Source organism: Sceloporus occidentalis, unplaced genomic scaffold (assembly GCF_023333645.1).
Source record: "Sceloporus occidentalis isolate IW3139 unplaced genomic scaffold, rSceOcc1.0.p SCAF_285, whole genome shotgun sequence".
Classification (NCBI taxonomy): domain Eukaryota; kingdom Metazoa; phylum Chordata; class Lepidosauria; order Squamata; family Phrynosomatidae; genus Sceloporus; species Sceloporus occidentalis.
This window is the reverse complement of record NW_028317265.1, coordinates 340,130-364,907: the sequence shown is the minus strand read 5'-3', so window position 1 is coordinate 364,907 and position 24,778 is coordinate 340,130. Positions and strand designations below refer to the sequence as shown.

The following is a 24,778-nucleotide window of genomic DNA, read 5'->3' as shown; positions in this document are numbered from 1 at the left end:
CATTTGCTCTGAAAAAAACCTCGTCTTATAATCGAGCAAATACGGTATATATATATATGTATGTGTGTGTGTGATAATATGGATCCGTGTGTAGGTGGCACAGGGAGGCGGAAAGTTATGTGCATGTACTGGCTGCCTGAGCATGATAGGAGTGTGATTGCTAACAATTGCTAGCAGCTAACATCAATCACACTCATATCATGCCCAGGCAGCCAGTACAAAAACTTTATGTAATATATATTTCTTTACATTTCGGGCCCCAAAATTAAGGTGCGTCTTATACAGGGGAGCGTCTTATACCTGGGGAAATACGGTAATACCTTTTAAATATGGTCTCTAGTACTATACAATAGGTCTAGAGTCCCATAAGCACACAGTCCTTCAGAAAAATCATATAGGTGTCACACAAAGTATGGAAATCAGGGTACAGACAATGCAGGTCAAGGCAGAGGTTTGTCAGGATCTAACTGTGAAGGCAAAGGAGGGTAAGACAACAGGTGAGGTATATATATAGGTATGAGGGGAAGGATGTGCACACTCAGCAATTAAAACTGTCTGTGTGTTCCCAGGTGTTGCAGGTGGTGGATACTGTAACAAGACACGCCCCTGTAAACATGCAATTGCTTTGGTCAGATTATTATATTATATTTTCTCTGTTCAGCATATTGATATATTTTTGTGTATAAATTACTGTGTTACTTCATTACTGCATTTTCCATTGTTATATGTGTGATGAGATTAATCTGGTGCTTAAATTGTTTGTTTAATTCCTTGCTATTTTATTATGCGTAAATTATGGCTATTTTTATGATACCCTGTCCCAATGAAATGTATTTTCTTGCATCCTGACTGGTATATCGTGTCATGGCTGGTGGTATGGTTTTTTGGAAGACCTTTTACCACTTTTACTTTGAGAACTGGAGCGGCTTCTCATCTTGTAGCCGTGTTTGGCTATGAGGAAGGCAGCAACGACGGCCAAGGATGCCCTGGTAGACCCCCTTGTCTCCTGTGGCAGCCGTAGGATTTGCCTCCCTTACAGACAGTTCAAAGCACCACCTAGGACACTGACAAAATATGGCAGCAGTTTATCAAGAGATGAGTACCTTCTTGGCCCTGGAGAATGAGGGATCTCCTATCTCTTTCTGGTCTAAATCCTGCTCTAGAAAACAGGGTTGTTACTTTTGCCCTGAAGCAAATGTCATTGGAGATAACCCTTCTAGAGAACTCATACTTGTGCATGGAGGAATGGCTGAGGAAACCTGACTGGGAACTCTGCACGAGGTTGCCAAGTCTATGCACAAAGTAGTGTTTTGGTCTCGGCTATCTCTTTTTGGGCCAAATACTGCACTTGAAAATGTTATTTGGGCGGTGTCCGCTGTGCTGATGGCAAGGTCATCGACATTGGCCCTGATAGAGAACCTGTACCTACATGTGTTGGAATGGCTCCTCAACTATGACAGGGAACAAAAGTCTCAACAGCCTCGCCAATAACAGCAGAAGGTCAAGCATGGGCGTGAGCCATAACAACCCATCCACTGTGGCAGTTGGAGTTGCAGCGATGCAAGGTAACAGAACCCCCTGCGGCAGTCAGTGGTGCGGAACATGAGGTCACAAAATCCCTTCCCCAGTTGTAACCAGAGGTTCAGGGATTCAAGGTGTCAGTACCACTTCACCACCAGCAGCTAGAGATGTCAGGTGTTAGTGTCTCTTCCTCAGCATCAATGAAGAGGTTCAGGGTTGGGAGGCACAATTTTCCGAGGCATCGGAGGCAGATGGGAGCCCAGGGATTCAGACCCAAGCCACAGAAGAAAGCAGAGGAGCATCAAGAAGGTACAAAAGCCGTGTCCTCAGTGTCAGATATAGTCCAATAGCGATGTCAGGAACAGTCCAATAGATCAGGACAGGTGGCCTGGGCAGGATCAGAAAAAAAAAACAGTAATCCAAGCTAGGGTCCGGAAATAGACAAACAGGGTAGTCCAATGGGAAAGTACTGCTTTGCAGTAAACTGGTAAGTGGCACAGTCTCTGACAGGAATTTTAGGCCTGTAAGACCCTTGAGTAGAAGGCTCAGTCATTGTGTTTCCTGAGAACACGGGTGAAATGGAGGAAACAAGACGGAACGAGAGGCCTGAGAATCTACGCAAAAACCTCTCCTGTGACCTGCAGCAGCACATATCATTGGAAAAGTGCAGACAGAAGCTGGTCTCAACGCCACAGGAAAAATGCGACATGGGTTTTCTGATATAATCTTTGGGTCACAGGCCTAACCATGTGGTACATAAACCGTTGGTGGCTAATACCTAAGGGTCCACAAGTTGGTGGGTCACGGTGTGGGTTAACAAGCCAGAGGGATGTCAACAAGCTGGAGACAGCCGGATAGTGAGAAATGAGCCAAAGTCTAAACCAGGAAAACAAATATTTGTTGACAGGATGATAGGGTCAATTCAGAGAGAGCAGATGTATTTGTGGTCAGGAAGATAGGAGCGGAGATCAAGTTGAAACCACACTGAGCAAGAAACATCTCCAGTTGAAGAGAGGTGAGAAATGCAAAAGGGTGTTTGTCACCTTAAGAAGGGCTGTATTTCGACAACAATGTAGCCAACAGGCCTGTGTGCGATGTCAGTATGTCCCGAGCCGCCATGTTGGGGGGAGTAGGAGGTTGCCGACCGGCCGGCATTACATGGAGAGGCTGTCTGGATGCAGGGGCAGCCCAATAGACATCCCTATTCACCGCTATTTACTTGAAATCAATTCTGTGAGGAGGACATATACCTATTTCTCTATAGGAATTATATGACATATCAAGAATTGTATGACATGAATATTATCTATTTGTCTGCCACATAGTGGTTAAAATACATGAATTTAAAGACCAGACTTCATTTTTCATACCAATATTACCAAAGAAGATTTTTATTGTTTGGATCTGTTTAGTTTAGAAAAACGGCGCCTCAGAGGGGATATGATAGCATTATATAAATATATTCGGGGCCAATACAAAGGAGATTTAGTCTAAGGCAGAGGAAAGGGTTTTTTACAGTAAGGACAATAAGGATGTGGAATTCTCTGCCTACAGAGGTAGTTTTATCGGAGTCTGTACAGATGTTTAACCCCTTAATGACAATTGCCAGTTCTGGCACGGCACGGAAAAACAAGTCGATTATGAAAAATGACGTGCCAGAACCGGCACGTCTTTAAATGGGTGCAGAAAGCGATCTACGTTCGCTTTCTGCACCCAAACGGCGTTGCTATAATGCCTCGACCTCGAGGCATTCAGCAATGCCACGATCGGCACCATGTCTGCCCCTCCCCGGGGCGTCAACAACCACCATACATTGTATGGCGGCGGACGCGCGTTTTAAAAGCGTTTAGGAGGCGATCAACGATCACCTCCTAAACTTAAATAGTGTCGCTGGAATGCCTCGATCAGGAGGCATCCAGTGACACCAAACACTTACCTTTGGATGGACGCAGATGCCGGTGATCTTCGCCATCCGCAAGATGGCGGCTGCCCGGGAAAAAAACCCAATAAAGGTGAAAAAGTTCACTAGACAGTCTCCAGACCCTCTAGAGAACTCTGGCTCCACTTGCAGGTTGAATACAGGTACTGCATTCAACCATGCAAGTCAATGGAGCCCAGCTTTCTAATCACAGTGTGATTAGTAAAAATAAATTAAAAAATAAAATAAAATTAATAATAATTAGAAAAAAATAGTAAAAAAAACAGTAAAATGTAAAAATAATTTCCCACTGATGTCACTATCAGGGGAACCTTCAAGTTGAAAAAAAGTTTTTTAAATTTTTTTTTAAAAAGGCAAAAAAAAAAAAATATATATATAAAAAATATATTTTTGTGAGCAAGTCCTAAAATTAGCACATTAGCTTAAAACAATTCTCGCATGAAAAGAGTTAAAACACTGGCATATTAAATGCCCATGGGGTGTCTACTTTTAAAAAATGTATGATTTGATGGGGTAAATTAAATTGGCCGGGTTCAACAATGTCCCAAATAACACGGGGGGAAGGATGGCCACACATCTAATTTCCAATTAGAAAAATGCACACGTACCAAATGTGGCCTTTTAGTTCCCCCCAAAAATGACAAACCCATGCATATGGGGTATCACTGTACTCAGGAGATGTTGCTGAACACATATTGGGGTGTTGTGTTACAGCGGCATATACCAGGAGCTGTAAATTCATACATAACATAGGTGTGTGGGGGAAAAATACACACAAAAGAATACTACTACAAACTTTGAAAAAATTCTGGTGGTAAAATGTGTGCATGAAAAGAGTTAAAATACCAGCATTTGAAATACCCTGGGGTGTCTAGTTTTCAAAAATATATGGCTTTATTGGGCATACTGAAATGGCCCAGCTCAAAGATGTACCAAATAGGGCATGGGCAGTTGATCGCCAAACGCCAAAGTTTAACATTGAAAATGCGCATGCCCCAAATGTGGCCCTTTTACCCCCAAACAGCCAGGCAAAATCATTCATGTGAGGTATCGCTGTACTCAGGAGATGTCGCTAAACACATATTGGGGTGTTTTATGATAGTGACATATACCAGAACCTGTTTATTCATACCTGAAGTAAAATGTGTGTAAAAAAACAAATGCAAAAAAAATTACTACCATAAAGTTTGACAAAGGCTGATGGTAGAATTAGTGCTTGGAAAGGGTTAAAATACTAGCATTTGGAATACCCTGGGCTGTCTAGTTTTCAAAAATATATGACTTGATGGGGTAAATTGCATTGGCCGGCTTCAAAGATATCCGAAATGGCACATGGGGGGAAGAATTACCAGATTTGGAAAAAATGGCTTTGAAATAGCAAAACGCTACCTGTACATATTGCCCCATAATGTGTAGAAAAAAGCAAAAAAACATAAAAACATTGGGTATTTCTAAACTCAGGACAAATAGTAGAATCTATTTAGCAGGTTTTTTCATTACCTTTTATAGATGAGTAAAAGATTTTTCAACTAAAAGTTAGAAAGTCAGTTTTTTCTAAATTTTTCACCATATTTTATACTTTTTTTAATAGTAAATAATATGATACAATCAAAACAATGTCATCTAAAGAAAGCCCTTCTTGTCCTGAAAAAAACAATATATAATGTATGTGGGTTCAGTAAACGGGAAAGAAGAAAATTACAGCTAAACACGAGCAGCGCAGAAATGTTAAAACGGCCATTGTCACGAAGGGTACAAAAAGTAAAATCAGCCTTTATCACGAAGGGGTTAAACAGCAATTGGATGGATACTTGGAAAAATATAATATTCGGGGATATAATCTTTAATTATGGAGAAACAGCTTATTGATCCAAGGAGAAATCTGACTGCCATTGGGGTCAAGAAGGAATTTTTTCCCTGGTTAGTGCAAAATTGGAAAGAGCCAAACTGGGGTTTTTTGCCTTCTTTTGGATCAACAGCAACAAATTAACAGATATAGGAAAGACTGAACTTGATGGACGCATGTCTTTTTTCAGCCTATATAACTATGTAATATATGTAACTATGGATCAATTGTTATTACTCAAGGGTCCCTTTACAAAGATATTTCTGTCGCTGGAATCAGAACGCCTTTCCTGGAAGGTAAATGGGACAATGCAGAAAGGAAGGATGGCAGCGCCTCTTGATTTGAACTTGATTTATACTTACAGTTAGTAACTCAAGGTTAATGGACCTCTTTAAAACACACCCCTTGTAACAGAGCTATAGATGTTTTAATGTGCTGTATCGCATTCAAAACTAAATGCACTTTTTCAGGGATGTTAAGTCCCTTGATATTGAGTGAGGTGATCATCAGCAAAGGAAATCCATGGAGAAATATGAGAGCCAGCTAAATTCTATTACAGCAAACTAGAAGAAAACAAGGGGAAGAATTAAGGGGAAAGGTAGAGTATAAGCAGATGTCTTTAAGAGGGATAGAGAATAAGAAATCCCACTAAAAGATGAATTGAAAATACATGTAGATAATCGGTTGAAGCCTTCATGTACCAGATCCTCCTACCCAATGTATAAGGCCCTAAGAACACTCTTCTCCGCCACACCTAAAAATGCTAAAGTGGTCACCGAGTCAAGTGAGTAAGTAAATACTATTCAGTAGGACCGATGGATATTCCAAGCTAAAAGAGAAGCAGTAGCCATTCGTTCAAGTGCTTGGGCTCTGTACACTATGAATCTGTGGCAGCTAAACATGTAGCTCATTACTCAGGAAGTTATACGGAATATAAAAAAACCCATACCTTGAATTAAACAAGACCTACTGGGTGGTATAAGGATATACTTTGCAAACTGAAACTTTGCAATAACTATGACAGAAGTGTGCAGATTTTCTTGCCTGTGAGCTTCCCTCAACTCTCCTACCCACGCATTTTGTGGGACCTCTGTTATATTCTATGACCATCCATATGAGTTCTAGCATCACAGAGGTGAGTTGACTGATGTTGTTATTAGACTAGATGAGGTGAACACGTGTTTGAAGAGTGAGGCCCAAACAGCGATCGGGTGATGCTCCACACCCATCAAATCAGTATGGAGCAAGTCAACCTCATCGTTTCCAGCACAAGGCTACTGAGATTGGCTTTAGGTGGTAAGAATTTGAACATAATTCCTAAACGATTTAACATTAATCTATATGCTAATGACCTGACTAGCTGAATATGCTTACCTGGGTGCAGCCCTTCCCTTAAATACCTGCTTATTCCGCCATTCCAGGCCTTCGCATCTCGGAATATCTGCCTACTGCCTGGCCCTGTTCTCCTGCTAGCAGCGTTCTGATTCTGATTAACCAGTTGTGACTCGGCTTGCTTTTGACTTGGTTCCTTGATTTGTTTCTTTTACTGCCCTTGTTGACCCGGCTTGTTCTGACTCTAACCCTGGATCCTGATTCAGCACTGATATCGTCTTCCTGGTTCTGACCCGGATTGTCTGACGACTTCTGCCCTGCTTGAGGGCTCCCTGCCATGTGCCCTGCCTGAGGGCCCCATGTCGTGTGTCCAGTGCCCTGCCACATGTCCAGTGCCTGTCTGTAGGCTTCCAGTCATGTGCCTTGTCTGCGGGCTTCCTGTCATGTTCCACAGACAGCAGGCCTTGCCAGTCCAGCTACAGCATCCTAGAACTATCTTGTGCCCGACTAGGGGGCTATAGTGCTGTACGTCTGCCTTTGTGCCTGTGCCCTATTTGGTCGTGTCTATAGTCCTGAACTTACCTGTCTTGCCAGCTTCTCTAATACAGACCATTTCATATTACGATTCAGGTTGTGGTGTGTTTTATTTTGCCTGTCTGTACTCTCTCCCAGTAATGATGCATCGTGGGGTACAAACTGAGCCTCTGATATCCCCTGCAACGGGGCTCCTACCTGACCTCCTTACCTGAACTCTGACACTCACCCTGGTCAATTAAAAGCAGTAAAAGCAGTGACGGAAAGGAGCACTATCCAGTGGATGAAGAGATCGCTGGGAGTCTGGGCCATATTGGAAAGCTCAGGCTCATTGAAATATTCAAGGGTTTGACATGCGTATTTTGGTGGAAACCCTGGTGTACCAGGGTCTGTTGTGAGCGTCTTACAATCCATTCCAACAAATAAAACAATACAAAACATTAAATTCAGAAAATGACTTGTAACGTAAATCATGGAAACATATTGTGGAAACATATTGTGGAAACTATGTCAGCTTTACGTCAAATGGGACCTACGGTATGCCTTCCACAGAATGTTATCCTAAATGTCTTGGAGGTCATCAAGATGTTTTCTGGCAAATGTGAGATGAGCCTTTGTGTTTCGTGGTTTTCCACCTTGCAACTCTTCCATGGAAGCATTTTTGCACAGTCATTTTCCTATTATGTAATTCTGAACAATGAGCAAGTTAGGCCTGCAGTTGTTTACATGTTAGTCTGGGTTCTTTTGTGACCTCCCGAATGAGATGCATTGGTAGGCCTGTACTCCTGGGAAGGTTCATCATTGTCCCAAATTCTCTCCATTTGTAGACAATGTCTCTCACCATGGTTTGCAGGAGTCCTAGATCTTTAGAAATGACATTGTGACCATTTCCAGACTGATAGATGTCAATGGCTTGTGTCCTCAGGTGTTGCTTTTTGAGACATTTTACCCTTTGCAAGACATGTGCTATTTAATTGATGTTTAGATTCAAGAGACCTAATAGTAATTATGCCTGGTGTGCCTAGTAAAATTGAACCCACGTATAAAATAACTTTGGATAATTGCTTGATTTAGTAACTAAGGGGTAATTACTTTTTGAGGTCAGGAAAATTATGTTTTCATGTACAGAATGAAGAAAGCTGTCCAAGCTTTCTTCATTCTGTACATGAAAACATAATTTAAAAACTGACTTTTTGTGTTTACTCTTCTTATCTTTGTTTAATTGTAAAATTAGTTTGATGATCTGATACAAATATGTAAAAATAGTAGAAATTGGGAAGGGGAAATACTTTTTCACAGTACTATAGCTCATGAAAGGATGTTCTGACATACAGTGCCCTCCACTAATATTGGCACCCTTGGAAAATATAAGCAACAAAGACTGTGAAAAATGTCCATTTGTTAGCGCCTTAAGGACAGAGTTGTTTTTTTTTTTTAGTACCTGTCGTGACAACGGCTGTTTTTACATTTAGCTGTAATGTTCTTATATCTCATTTACTGTACCCACACAAATTATATTTACACTCACTGACCACTTTATTAAGTACACCTTGCTAGTGCCGGGTTGGACCTCCTTTTGCCTTCATTCTTCGTGGCATACTTTCTACAAGCTGTTGGGAACATTCCTCAGTTTTGGTCCATATGGACATGATGGCATCACGCAGTTGCTGCAGATTTGTCAGATGCACATCCATGATGCAAATCTCCCGTTCCACCACATCCCAAAGGTGCTCTACTGGATTGAGATCTGGTGACTGTGGAGGCCATTGGAGTTTGAGATGATGTGAGCTTTGTGACATGGTGTAGAGCCCTGCGCGGGGCGGCTTTTTAAATCCCGCTCCCGCTGTTTTTAATCCCGCTCCCGCCTGATCCAGCAATGTGGGTGTTCCGCTCCCGCCCGCTCCCACCACATTTGTGGCCAATCCCGCCTGCTCCCGTCACATTTGTGGCCAATCACGCCCGCCTCTTTACCGGATTTCCCACGCAGTCCCGCAAGGCTGCCCTCGAGCTGTTCCCTCACAGCGTCTCTTCTCTTGCTCCGCCCAGGAACAAGGCGGAGTCACAGGAAGTGACATCACATCACGTGAATCCGTTTTGTTCCTGGGCTGAGCAAGATAGGAGACACTGTAAGGGAGCAGCGAGAAGGCAGCCTTGCGGGACTGCGCGGGATTACCGGGACCCGCAGGTACAGTGCCTGACCACCCGCTCCCGCAGCCCCAGCAAGACCACCCGCGCCCGCCTCCCAAAGCAGTCCTCTAACATGGTGCATTATCCTGCTGGAAGTAGCCATCAGAAGAGGGGAACACTGTGGTCATAAAGGGATGGACATGGTCAGCAACAATACTCAGGTAGGCTGTCGCATTTAAACGGTGCTCAATTGGTACTAAGGGGCCCAAAGTGTACCAAGAAAATGTCCCCCACACCATTACACCACCACCGACAGCCTGAACCGTTGGTACAGTGAAGGAAAATATTATTTGATCCCCTGCTGATTTTGTACGTTTGCCTGCTGACAAAGACATGATCAGGCTATAATGTTAATGGGAGGTTTATTTGAACAGTGGGAGACAGAATAATATCAAAAAAATCCAGAATAACACATTTCACATAAATTATAAATTGATTTGCATTTTACGCAGTGAAATAAGTATAATGTATGGCTCCCAGGTGTCTTTTATACAGGTAACGAGCTGAGATTAAGAGCACTCGCTTAAAGAGAGTGCTCCCAATCTCAGCTTGTTACCTGTATAAAAGACACCTGTCCACAGAAGCAATCAGATTCCAAACTCTTCACCATGGCCAAGACCAAAAAGCTGTCCAAGGATGTCAGGGACAAGATTGTAGACGGTGACAAGTTTGTGTGATTATTCACGAATGGAAGAAACACAAAATAACTGTCAATCTCCCTCGGTCTGGGGCTCCATGCAACATCTCACCTTGTGGAGTTTCAATGATCATGAGAATGGTGAGGAATCAGCCCAGAACTACACGGGAAAATCTTGTCAGTGATATCAAGGCAGCTGGGACCATAGTCACCAAGAAAACAATTGGTAACACACTATGCCGTTAAGGACTGAAATCCTGCAGCACCGGAAAGGTCACCCTTCTCAAGAAAGCACATGTACAGGCCCGTCTGAAGTTTTCCAATGAACATCTGAATGATTCAGAGAAGAACTGTGTGACAGTGAAAGTCAGATGAGACCAGAATCAAGCTATTTGCTGTGTTTGGAGGAGGAAGAATGCTGCCTATGACCCCAAGAGTACCATTCCCACCGCCAAACATGGAGGTGGAAACGTTATGCTTTGGGGGTGTTTTTCTGCTTAGGGGACAGGACAACTTCACCGCATCAAAGGGACGATGGATGGGGTCCATGTACCATCAACATCTTGGGTGAGAACCTCAGCCATGGCATTGAAAATGGGTCGTGGATGGGTATTCCAGCATGACAAATGACCCAAAACACACGGTCAAGGCAACAAGGAGTGGCTCAAGAAGAAGTGGCTCAAGAAGACGCACATTAAGGTCCTGGAATGGCCTAGCCAGTCTCCAGACCTTAATCCCATAGAAAATCTGTGGAGGGAGCTGAAGGTTCGAGTTGCCAAACGTCAGCCTCAAAACTTTAATGACCTGGAGAGGATCTGTAAAGAGGAGTGGCGGACGCCCGTTTTAATAGCGTTTAGGAGGCGATCAACGATCACCTCCTAAACTTAAATGGTGTCGCTGGAATGCCTCGATCAGGAGGCATCCAGCGACACCAAACACTTACCTTTGGATGGACTGTGACCGCTCCCGAGAGTGGTCACAGCCGCAGCTGCTGGTGATCTTCGCCATCTGCAAGATGGCGGCGGCCCGGGAAAAAAAACAATAAAGGTGAAAAAGTTCGCTAGACGGTCTCCTGACCCTCCAGAGAACTCTGGCTCCACTTGCAGGTTGAATACAGGTACTGCATTCAACCATGCAAGTCAATGGAGCCCAGCTTTCTAATCACAGTGTGATTAGTAAAAATAAATAAAAAAATAAAATTAAATTAATAATAATTAGAAAAAAATTGTAAAAAAACAGTAAAATGTAAAAATAATTTCCCACTGATGTCACTATCAGGGGAACCTTCAAGTTGAAAAAAAAATGTACATTTTTTTTTTAAAAAAGGCAAAAAAAATAAAATATATATATAAAAAATATATTTTTGTGAGCAAGTCCTAAAATTAGCACATTAGCTTAAAACAATTCTCGCATGGAAAGAGTTAAAATACTGGCATATGGCCACACATCTAATTTCCAATTAGAAAAATGCACACGTACCAAATGTGGCCTTTTAGTTCCCCCAAAAAATGACAAACCCATGCATGTGGGGTATCACTGCGCTTAGGAGATGTTGCTGAACACATATTGGGGTGTTGTGTGACAGCGGCATATACCAGGAGCTGTAAATTCATACATAACCTAGGTGTGTGGGGGAAAAATACACACAAAAGAATACTACTACAAACTTCGAAAAAATGTTAGCGTTAAAATACCAGCATTTAAAATACCCTGGTGTGTCTAGTTTTCAAAAATATATGGCTTTATTGGGCATACTGAAATGGCCCAGCTCAAAGATGTACCAAATAGGGCATGGGCAGTTGATCGCCAAACGCCAAAGTTCAACATTGAAAATGCGCATGCCCCAAATGTGGCCCTTTTGCCCCCAAACAGCCAGGCAAAATCATTCATGTGAGGTATCGCTGTACTCAGGAGATGTTGCTGAACACATATGGGGGTGTTTTGTGATAGTGACATATACCAGAACCTTTTAATTCATACCTGAAGTAAAATGTGTGTGGAAAAACAAATGCAAAAAAATGACTACCACAAAGTTTGACAAAGGCTGGTGGTAGATATGGTGCATGGAAAGAGTTAAAATACTAGCATTTGAAATACCCTGGGGTGTCTAGTTTTCAAAAATATATGGCTTTATTGGCCACACTGAAATGGCCCGGCTCAAAGATGTACCAAATAGGGCATGGGCAGTGGATCCCCAAATGCCAAAGTTCAACACTGAAAAATGCGCATGCCCCAAATGTGGCCCTTTTGCCCCCAAACAGCCAGGCAAAATCATTCATGTGAGGTATCGCTGTACTCAGGAGATGTTGCTTAACACATATTGGGGTGTTTTATGATAGTGACATATACCAGAACCTGTTTATTCATACCTAAAGTAAAATGTGTGTGAAAAAACAAATGCAAAAAAAATTACTACCATAAAGTTTGACAAAGGCTGATGGTAGAATTAGTGCTTGAAAAGGGTTAAAATACTAGCATTTAGAATACCCTGGGCTGTCTAGTTTTCAAAAATATATGACTTGATGGGGTAAATTGCATTGGCCAGCTTCAAAGATACCCGAAATGGCACATGAGGGGAAGAATTACCAGATTTGGAAAAAATGGCTTTGAAATAGCAAAACATTGGGTATTTCTAAACTCAGGACAAATAGTAGAATCTATTTAGCAGGTTTTTTCATTACCTTTTATAGATGAGTAAAAGATTTTTCAACTAAAAGTTAGAAAGTCAGTTTTTTCTAAATTTTTCACCATATTTTATACTTTTTTTAATAGTAAATAATATGATACAATCAAAACAATGTCATCTAAAGAAAGCCCTTCTTGTCCTGAAAAAACCCAATATATAATGTATGTGGGTTCAGTAAACGGGAAAGAAGAAAATTACAGCTAAACACGAGCAGCGCAGAAATGTTAAAACGGCCATTGTCACGAAGAGTACAAAAAGTAAAATCAGCCTTTGTCAAGAAGGGGTTAAACAAACCTACCATTAAAATTATAGACGGACCATGTCTGTCAGTGGGCAAACGTACAAAATCAGCAGGGGATCAAATATTTTTTTCCTTCACTGTACAAGGCAGGATGGATTCATGCTTTCATGTTGTTTACGCCAAAGTCGGACCCTGCCATCTGAATGTTGCAGCTGGAATCGAGACTCATCAGACCAGGCAACGTTCTTCAAGTCTTTCATTGTACAATTTTGGTGAGCCTGTGCCTCAAGTTTCCTCTTCTTAGCTAACAGGAGTTGCACCTGGTGTCATCTTTTGGTGCTGTAGCACATTTGCTTCAAGGTAGACGTGTTGCGCGTTCAGATGGTTATTTGAGTTACTGTTGCCTTTCTATCATCTTAAACCAGTCTGCCCATTCTCCTCTGACCTCTGATTTCAGCAAGGCATTTTCGTCCACACAACTGCCGCTCAGTGGATATTTTCTCTTTTTCTGACCATTCTCTGTAAACCCTAGAGATGGTTGTGCATGAAAATCCCAGTAGATCAACATTTTCTGAAATACTTCGACCAACCCGTCTGGTACCAACAACCATGCCACATTCAAAGTCACTTCTTCCCCATTCTTATGCGCGGTTTAAACTTCAGCAAGTTGTCTTGACCACATCTACATGCCTAAATGCATTGAGTTACGGGCATGTGATTAGCTGGCTCGCTTTTTGTGTTAACAAGCAGTTGAACAGGTGTACCTCAAAGTGGCCAGTGAGTGTATATTGTTTTATATTTTTCAGATAAGGAAGGGCTTTCTTTAGATAACCTTATTTTGATCATATCACCTAATTTGTTGCAAGTTTAGGGTAATAAGTACAAGTAGCATTTTGCAATTTCCAAACTATTTTTTTTTTTTTTCAAAACTGGTCATTTTGCCCTCTCCTATTTGGGAAATCTTTGGAGCAGATCATGTCAACTTACCCCCATAAAACTATATATGTTTCAAAACTAGACACTCCAGGGTTTTTTTAAATGCTATTATCCTAACTCTTTCCATGCACTAATTTTAGTACCAGTCTTTGTCAAACTCTTGTGATAGTATTTTTTTGTGTGTTGTTTTCCACATACACTGTATTTCAGGTATGAATTTACAGCTCCTGGCATGCCTCACCCCAATATGTGTTCAGCAATATCTCCTGAGTACAGTAATACCACCTGTCACGGAAGCCTCCGTGCCATGGGCTCATGGAGGGGACTGAGTGCCAGCCTCTTTACGACAGACTATGGGCCCTGGTAAAGAGTGCCATGTTATCCTTTTGTGTGTTATTAATAAAAATATATTTTATTATTGCTTTATTTCCTAACTGTTTACACACAGCACACTAAGGTCTGGGCGATAATGTAATCAAGAAAATGTGTATTCCTTACCTTAGTGGCGTCTGTATCCTTTTGTATTGTTAATCCCTTTACTGCCCCTGTTGTCTCTGGGATGCAGATTAAGGGGGCGGTTTGTATCCCAATATCTTCTTTTATGTTAATGTGTGTTTTGCTGGATATATCCAGCCGTCTGTGTCTGAAATAAATCAGTTCTCCTCTTGTTGTACCTAAAGACTACTCTTGCCTGGTTATTTGAAATGGTTATTTATCGGTACTGGATAGCGATATCCCTTTACTTTGCTTGAGGATATTGCCTATGGATTGCGGGGAATTATTGTCGTTAAGGGATAAGTCGCTTTTGGCAGAGAGGGACAACCTGAGGTCCCTGGTCGGTCCGCCATACCACCCATGTATAGATTTGCCAGATTGTTTGGGGCCAAATAGCCACATTTGGGAGGCATGCATTTTTGTTTTGAAATTTTGACATCTGGTCAGCCAATGTGGATGTCTTACTTAGGACATCTTTGAAGCCGGCTAATTCAATTTACCCCATCAAACCATATATTTCTGAAAGCTAGACAAACCAGGGTATTTCAAATGCATTTTAACCCTTTCCATGTACTATTTCTACCACAAGCCTTCATCAAAGTTTGTGGTAGCAGTTTGTTTTTTCCACACATATTGTACTTTAGGTATGGATTTACAGCTCCGGGTATTTGTCACAGCCAAACAACACCCCAAAATCTGTTCAGAAACACCTCCTGAGAACAGTGATACCACTCACACATAGGTGGTTGTTTGGGGGCTAAAAGGCCACATCTGACCAGTTCAATTTACCCCGTCAAACTATATATTTTTGAAAACGAGACACTCCAGGGTATTTTAAGGGCTGGTACCTTGAATCTGGAGAGACCCTCTGTTAACTTTTATTTTGAATGGGTGCAGCATGTCTCTAGCAGGTGGTGTTTAGAGACACTCCTATGAGTGATTAAACAGAGCCCCCCTCCTAATGACTAAGCAGTTCTTTTAGCCACCTTTCAAAATGGTGAGTATGATCGCTCCTAGGAGCTCCCAAAAGTAAATGGGTGGCACAATTATCGGCACCCTTTTATTCACAACTTTCAGCTACCTCCCTTTGCCAAATTAACAGCTCTGAGTCTTCTCCTATGTCGGATGAGGTTGCAGAATACATGGCAAGAAATCTGAGACCATCCCTCCATACAGAATCTCTCCAGATCTTTCAAATTTGAAAGACTCCACAGGTTTTTATGGGGTTCGAGTCAGGGGACCTTGAATTTATAGTCAGTAAACCGTTTTTTATGTATATTTTGAATTATTGTCCTGCTGGGAGATGTAACTACTGCCCATTTTAAGCATTCAGGCAGAGGCAGTCAGGTGTTCATTTAATATTTGTTGATGCATGATAGAGTCTATCATCCCATGTTTCCTAACAAAGTACCCAAGTCCTCTGGGAACAACAAAACAAAATGCAATCACCATATTTAACCGTGGGCATGCGGTACTTTTCTATATGGCTACCTCTCTGTGTGTGCCAAACCCACCTCTTTTCAAAAAGCTCTATTTTGGTTTCATCTTACCATGGAACCCATTTGAAGTTCCAGCAGTGTCTGGAAAACCGAAGAAGGTTGAGTTTGTTTTTAGATGAGAGTAGTGGCGTTTTGCAGAACATAGGAGTAAGTGTGAGAATGTTGTGAATCAAATTGGTGATGGTTAGACTGAATGAATTGCAAAAATATAAAAGTATTGGGACACCTGACCATTACACTAACAGGGAATTTTATGACATTATATTTTAAATACATATATCAATATGTAGTTGGTCTCCACTTTGCAACTATAACAGCTATCAATCTTCTGGGAAGACAAGATTTTGAAGTCATTTGTTCGCAACCTCCATTCCAGTTCATCACAAAAGGCGGTCGATAGTGTTATATGATTTTCCAAAATGTGATTTACATCATAGACAGCAGAATGACAGCATAATTGATTTGATATAAAGGCTGAACTATTGACCTACTGGTGAGGTGATAACAGCGAGTTACCAGTTCTTGTGTTGGTGTTGCTTAGTTACCTATAGGCAGAGGCACATTTTCTTTTATTCACGTGAGTGTGTGTAGCTATAGGATGAGTTAGTGATTTTGGTTTGCAGGGTTACAACCGAAATGTCTAGGTAACACCTAGTAGTTTACAATAGATGCAGTTGCTATTTACATAGCAACCTATCAATACTATAGTAAAAAATACTTTAAAAAGAACCATACACGATGTGCTAGTAGAACTTCAATCCAGGGCTTGACTGTGCCTGGATACAGAGGGCTTCACATAGACATGTTTGTAAGCGCCCTGGGTTATAGACCAGAATCCTTCCCACGTTTCATCAAGAAGTCGTTATGACCAAATGTGAGGATGAATATTAGGGGAGTTCGTCATCAGTATGCAGGAAACAAGCCGAGGTCAGCGGCACCAGAAAAGTAGCAAAGTCCGTTTAACAAGCCGTGGTCAGGGTCTCCAGAGAAGTAGGGAAATCCGTTTAAACAAGCCAAAGTAATAATCAGAAAATACATCAAGGAACGAGCAGTAGCGAAGATGGAGTTTAAATGTTTAAATGTCATCAGGAGCGCGCACAGCTGACAGCCTCCCGGCGATGGCGAAAAAGGGGCGGGGCTAACACGCGCGCCACCTGGATCAGCGTGGTTCTGACACGAACAGAGTTCCACTTGATATTGTTTTGCCGGCCAGTTTCCTCATCATCTCTGTAAGCTGATCATCTACCGAAGCTAAGTATCAATTTTATTTTACTGCAATCTGTCAAGACTGGTGTGTGATTTTAATTCTGTTGTAGTGGATTTAACAACAGTTACTATTATTGAAGTATAATTATCATTCACCACAGTATTTTAAGCATTTCTTACCATATAACTGACTGGAATACCTCATTTTATATACCATTTGTATATCAAGATACAGAGTGTATATAGATGAAATACATTTTATTGTTGTTATTAAGGTTCCCTGATTGCCTAAATAATTTAAAGTTAGAATCTAACCACAACTACAACAATGCGTTGAGGACAAGGCTCTCCCCAGGCCAGTCAAGTTCTTCGTCACCAAACACATTCAACCATGTCTTTATGGACTTTGCTTTGTGCACTAGGGCACAGTCATGCTGGAATAGAAAAGGACTGTCCCCAAACTGTTCCCACAAAGTTAGAATTATAGCATTGTCCAAAATGTATACTGAAGCATTAAGCTTTCCCTTCACTGGAAGTAAGGGACCCTACCACTGAAAAACAGCCCCAGACCATCATCTCTCCTCCACCAAACTTTACAGTTGGCACAATGCAGTCTGGCAATTAACATCCTCCTGGCATCCACCAAACCCAGACTCGCCCATCAAACAGAGCAGCGTGATTCGTCACTCCATAAAACATGTTTCCGCTGCTCCAGAGTCTAGTGGTGCTGCGCTTTGCATCAATCAATTCAACACTAGGCATTGTACTTGGTTATATGAGGCTTTCATGCAGCTGCTCGGCCATGAAGCTCCCGTTGCACAGTTTTTGTACTGATATTAATGCCAGTGGAAGTTGACTGTGAAATATCTATAGGATCAAACTTCACAAACTGACTTATTGCTAAGCTGGCATCCTATCACAATATCACAATTTAATTCAATGAGCTCTTGATTGAGAATGACCCATTTTTTTCACAAATATTTGTAAATGCAGACTACATGGTTAGGTTCTTTATTTTATACAACTGGGGCAATGGGTCGGATTAAAACACCTGAATTTAATAATAAAGAGATGTGTCCCAATGCTTTTTTTCCTATATAATGTATATTTGCAATGTCCATGTGCTATTGAACTGTGAATTGTCATTATGATACTTTCCCTCTTGGCAATCTTCCTCTTGATGTTCCCCTCTCTAAAAGAAACTGGAGTTGAGGAGAAGACAAAGACCTGTCTACCTTCAATGAAGCACCAGAAACATGTTTTGCCATATTATCGCTTTGACGAGGGCCCCGCTTGATACTACTGGAAAGGAAAACTTTTAGATTATTAACGGCTCTGTCAATCTACATGTATTTGAAATACACAATGTTGAGTTGATAAACTCTAATAACATTCTTGCATAATTGGTGCTTAGGTACCTTGAAAATGTGATCATTGTTGCATCCTTTATGTACAATTCCTACTTCCTTGAGTTTTCTTGCAATCATATTCAGCATGTGGCAATAGATGTTCTCCAGGCTTGTGCCTGGGAAACAGAGGCTAAGGCATGATTTCTGTATTTCGAGTACAGCCTGGTACAGCTCCTCTTGTGCAGCAGAAAACCTGGAGTGCATGAGAAACAACAAAATTATGTTTTGGCTGCAGAGAAGCATGATGTATGTGTGTTATACAATGATATTTCTGTACTGTCAGTCTTTAACCAAATTATCCATTATATAAACTTTTTACACAAGTGAAATTCGCAGTTTAATATATGTCTACTTTGTGTTCCAGTTCCAGAGTGTGCTGCACACATCCACATTCAGCAGAATCCCCTATGCACCATGTCCATTTAAAATAATCTCTCAGCCATCATATGCAACATATGCATTAAAGTTCATATGATGCTATTAATTCTAGATTTAACAACACAAAGAAATGCAAAGATACACACTACACCAGAGGATCATGCAGTAAGATAAAAGATGAATGTGGCCAGTCTATTTAGTACACTGCATTATTCTTCCACGGCATGGGTCCCATGCCCTGAAAGAATAACGCTGTCTATTAAAGGCGAGCTCCCCACTTTGTATGGCTACGGTGGCCCTGAGTTGACTTTACAACTTTGAAAAAGTACCAACAACAACTACAGGGAGCCAAGGATCTTTGGTCTAGAAGTTGATACCAGGGCTTGATGGAAATGGTGAGGTACCAAAACTAACCACAATTGCTTAATGGTACATATTGAAAAATCTGAAAAATACCCGTAGTCTGGGAGCAGAGTGGCATTTAGAGGGGTATTCGGCATATCTGGGGGACAGAGTGGGGGCAGATGTGCATAACGGGGGGGGGCAGGTTGGCAAATAAAAGGAAATAAGAACAAAAAATGCAATAAGGAGAAGAAAGGCCAGGAAGCCTAGACAGAAAAAGTGATAAATGTGAAAATGCTTTTTCAACGAGACAATGGTTGTTAAATAATGCAGTATCAATAACAACTGATCATTTGCTAAGTAATGCTGTTTCTTAGCAGGCAGCTTCATGCAATAGAGTCTAAGGTAGTGCTTTTTGTTAATTTTGCATAAACTTAAGCATAAAACCATATAGCTCTTGATTCTATTTATGCTCCACACTGTTATGTGCATCAACAAATGAATTGCAGAACTGCAGAATATACCTCATTCGTTGATGGCAGGCGAGCCCCCTGCCGAAACGACCAATAGAGTTGCACACACGTACCGTGGTGTACTGTACACAAAATGACCTAGACAAATGCTCCAAGGAACTTGGCCTCCTTTTTATCATACACAGTCACACATCCATAGATGTTTAATAAAAGAATAGGGATTATTTTACATGTTTAAATTGATTTTAGACCACTTGTAATACATGCCTAACATTTGCTACCTATTTATAATGGCATACTTTGCAACAACCCAACTTTTACTGGACAGGACTGGAAAAAAGCAGGACTGTCCACAAAAATGTTGGGTGTGTTGGCAGGTATGCGAATGGAAAAATGTTGGACAAGAACTAAAAAATATCTTAGGGTTAATGTACGGTTATTTTTAAGATTATTAGCAGTGCACATGTATTATGTCTAAATAATTTAATTTTAATGGGTTTATTTAATTTTATTTTAAAGTTATATTTATTATTATTTACTTTATTATATGTATTTAATGTTGTAGTGCTACCCTACCCAGCTATACCTATGTGCACTAGCATACCTAGTTTAGCTAAATTTGATGGGACAGGAAAAAAAGCAGGACTGTCCCTGAAAAAGTTGGGTCTGTTGGCAGCTATGTGGATGGAAAAATGTTATAGGGTGAAGTGTGAGTTATAGCGTTAATACTATTGAGTGTAGAAGTGAAGGCCAGGGCAAATAACAGGAGGAAAGGTCCTTGTGATTTGTGAATTGTACATGTGTGTGTTATGTGTTATGTCACTGTGTTATATGTCTTATGTGTTTTATGTGTTATGTCACTGTGTTATATGTGTTATTGTGTGTGTTATGTTTGGTAGGTTGTGTATCAGACAGAAAAAAATGAAATGGAAATGGCGAATGAGTGGGCAATTGGCGACCCACTCACCTGTTTCACCCCAGGGCAAAGCACCCAAACAACTGTCAGTCCTAGACGTTTGGCAGCGGACTTCCAGAGCTCAGACACTAGGCCCTAGCGTAAGCTGGCTACTCCGGCGGAGGTAGCCGGCGTTGCCACACTGCAAACAGACGCAGCCAGGGGGGAGAAACTGCCCTTACCATTAGGGACATTTTGGGTATGACTCTAGCCAGGAAGCGAACTGGCAAAGAAGAGACGCTGGCACCACCACCAGCAGCATTGAAAAATGAAAAAGGCGAATGAGTGGGCAATTGGTGACCCACTCACCTCTTTCACCCCAGGGCAAAGCATCCAAACAACTGTCAGTCCTAGACGTTTGGCAGCGGACTTCCAAAGCTCAGACACTAGGCCCTAGCGTAAGCTGGCTACTCCGGCAGAGGTAGCAGGCGTTGCCACACCGCAAACAGACGCAGCCAGGGGGGAGAAACTGCCCTTACCATTAGGGACATTTTGGGCATGACTCTAGCCAGGAAGCGAACTGGCAGAAAAGAGACGCTGGCACCACCACCACCAGCAGCAGCAGCAGGATTGGGAAAGGCGAATGAGTGGGCAACTGACGACCCGCTGACCTGTTCGACCCCAGAGCAAAGCATCCAAACACTGTCAGTCCTAGACGTTTGGCAGCGGACTTCCAAAGCTCAGACACAAGGCCCTAGCTTAAGCTGGCTACACCGGCGGAGGTAGCAGGCGTTGCCACACCGCAAACAGACGCAGCCAGGGGGAAGAAACTGCCCTTACCATTAGGGACATTTTGGGCATGACTCTAGCCAGGAAGCGAACTGGCAGAGAAGAGACGCTGGCACCACCACCACCACCACTAGCAGCAGCATTGGGAAAGGCGAATGAGTGGGCAATCGACGACCCGCTCACCTGTTCGACCCCAGAGCAAAGCATCCAAAGACTGTCAGTCCTAGGCGTTTGGGAGCGGACTTCCAGAGCTCAGACACTAGGCCCTATCGTAAATTGGCTACACCGGCGGAGGTAGCAGGCGTTGCCACACCGCAAACAGACGCAGCCAGGGGGAGAAACTACCCTTACCATTAAGGACATTTGAGGCATGACACTAGCCAGGAAGCGAACTGGCAGAGAAGAGATGCTGGCACCACCACCACCAGCAGCATTGGGAAAGGCGAATGAGTGGGCAATTGACGACCCGCTCACCTGTTTCACCCCAGGGCAAAGCATCAAAGTCTGTCAGTCCATGGCGTTTGGGAGCGGACTTCCAGAACTCAGACACTAGGCCCTAGCGTAAATTGGCTACACCGGCGGAGGTAGCAGACGTTGCCACACCACAAACACGTGCAACCAGGGGGAGAGACTACCTTAAACATTACAGAGAAAGAAAATTAACTTTCCAAGCTAAGAGCTGGGTAACCCAACTTGGGCAGATTGAATTTAAGAAAGGCAATCTGCTCCATCAGATGAGGTGCCATGCTTGAGCGCTGTGGACTCAGTATGTTTCCAGTCATAGAAAACACGCGCTCACTTTGAACAGTGGTTGGCGGACATGATAGAAGCTGCTGCGCAACCCATGAGAGTGCAGGCCACACACTCTTCTTTTCATTCCAGTGGCTAAGAGGATCAACATTAGGTGCAGAAGGAACTTCACAGAGGTAAAGTTTGACCATTTCAGCAGCACTACTCTCCTTTCTGCTGCTAGCTCTGTCAGATGGTCCAACTCTACTCCCAAGTGCCTCTTCCCAAAACGCAGCTGCTCCACTCAGCTGTGTTGTTGTGATGCTTGTGGCACTGCTGCTGATGCTGCTGCTAGGAGTAGCAGACCACATAATCTCTTCCTCCTCCTGCACCTCTCCCTCCTCGGACAGCATTCCCATTTTACGCTGCCAGTCACGCACCTTGTTGACCAATTGCTCCCGGTAGCTACTGAGAACATTGAATTTCAAAGCTAGCTTTCCCTTAATTCTTGGATCGCAAAGGCACGCTAGCATCGTTTCGGGACTCTCTTCCATGAGTTTGCAAAGGTGTACTTTTAGCAGATCCTTCAGCTTCCTGACTATGGCTGCTACGTCAGGATGTAGAGTGCCACCTTGAACAGCCTCACGGTTTTCAAGGAACACATCCATCTTGCTGCCTAGATGGGAGAACACTGGGATTACCTGGGCCAGACTGGCAGTGTTTGAGCTTAAATTTTCTGTGGCGCCCCTGAATGGTTTAAAGGAGTGCCACTAGCTGGGCGATCACTGTCCAATCCTCCCTATTCAATGGAGATGTAATCCCAATATTGTGCTCTGAGGCAAGATTATGGATTGTCCTCTGATGCTCCAAAATCCTCTCCAGCATGTCTAACGTGTACTGACATCCTGACGTAGGCAGTGTACGGGAAGACCTGACCTCTCTTGCTCTTCCCTCAAAAGTTGGCTAGCCTTAACACTATGGTGAAAGTGCCCAGCGATCTTTCTGCAGCGGGACAGAACTACTGCTGCCACATTGGTTCCTTCTGACATTGCTGCCTTCACTACAAGATGGATGATGTGGGCTGCACAGCGCACACCAACAATATGACCATCTCGCAGCGCTTTCACCATATTAGCACCACCGTCAGTTACCACAAAACCAACTTCAACATTGGTGCCTGCCTCTGCTCCCACCCAAAGGCTAAACATTTTCCTCATCGCATGCAGAATATTTTGGGAAGTGTGCTTTTCATCCATCACTTCTGCATGGAGAAGGAATGATCGGTAGCCTGCTGCAGCAGCTTCCTTGGGCACACCGGGCTGCCACCAGTGTGCTGTCAAAGAAAGAAAGGCATGCTGCCCACTAGGTGCACTCCACAAATCTGTTGTGAAATGAACAGACTGACCAGCAGCCTTGGAAAGCTCCTCTTTCACTGCTGCAACACAGGACCGATACAATGAGGGGACAATGTTCCTGCTGAAAGTGGAACGTGACGGAACTGTATATTGTGGAGCCACAGCCGCCATCAATTGTTTGAAAGGCTCCCCTTCGATCATAGAGAAGGATGCCCCTCCAACAGCAATGAACTGACCAATAAGTCGCGTTACTTTATTGGCCTGCTGTTTGGGCATTGACCTTTAGGATTGGAATGCCACAAATTGTTCCAGGGTGGGCTGGACATGCAGTGCTCCAACCTGCCTTGGTCTCTGGCTGCCAGCACTAGCTGCTGCTGCTATTGGCTCAGAAGCAGCTGTTGGGGTTTTCCACGGCCACCAGCTATGCTGCCTGCACTAAGTTTTACTTCTGCATCTTTCCCCAATAGCACAGCGTTGTGTTGATTGCTGAGGTGATGCTTCATGCTAGCACTGGTAAAATGGCCACACACTTTCCCTCTGCTTATTAGCTTCCCACAATGTTTGCGCTTTCCATAGTGCCCTTCTTCAACATTTTCAAAGTGCTCCCAAATTGGGGCGCGCATAGCCTTTGAGTGTGCCTTGGGTGCTGTTCCTACTGCTAGGGGTGGATGAACAGAGGCAGAACTAGTGGTGGTGGGACTGGTGGTAACAGTACTGGCCATAGTGGGACTGCTAATTGCATTAACTTTAGATTTGCTAGGTTTTGCTGCTGCTGGTGGTGATGATGGTGATGATCGTAGCGGAGAAGGTGGAGGCTCAGGGGAAAATTGTGCACTAGTCATTTGGACACTGCTCCCTGAGGAATCTGATTCCTGACCACTCATCTCCTCTACTTCCTCTGCCTCATAGTCTAGTTCTTCATTAGCCAGATCAAATGGAATTCCTGCTAGGCTGGAGCTAAGACTGATATCGTCGTGAGACTCGTGACTAGTAGTAGTGCGAGCAGGAAGAACAGACTCTGTACTTGGCCTCTCAGTCTCAGGCTCCTCTGCTACCTCGCTAGGTGGAGTTCCAATATGTGTAGCCCTCTCTCTAACTGTCTTTACAAAAATGTTGTAAGGACTTGGTGGCTTGCTAGAGGTACTAGGAGGACATGGCGTGGCGGTACCGGTGGGAACAGTAGGCGCAGCACTAGTGGTGGTAGAGCCTGTAGAGGTGGGGGTGGTGGTTTTCCCTACAAAGGAATGAGATCGCTTTGGTTTGGGACCCCTCCGAGTCTTGCTGCTAATTTGGCTCTGCTTGGTACCTTGCATGCTGCTCGTGGATGGGGAAGATGCTGCTTGGGGCAA

The 24,778-nt window shown here is 43.0% G+C and overlaps 1 protein-coding gene across 1 annotated transcript in view; it reads right to left on the bottom strand.

Annotated features, from left to right (window-relative positions):
- LOC149275465 (xaa-Pro aminopeptidase 3-like) overlaps positions 1-24,778 on the bottom strand; it is a 166,753-nt gene that overhangs the window by 59,881 nt on the left and 82,094 nt on the right. The window contains exon 10 of the mRNA XM_089504704.1: positions 18,478-18,661. Within this exon, the coding sequence (XP_089360830.1) occupies positions 18,478-18,661 (184 nt within the window). The remainder of the gene's footprint in view (positions 1-18,477; positions 18,662-24,778) is intronic.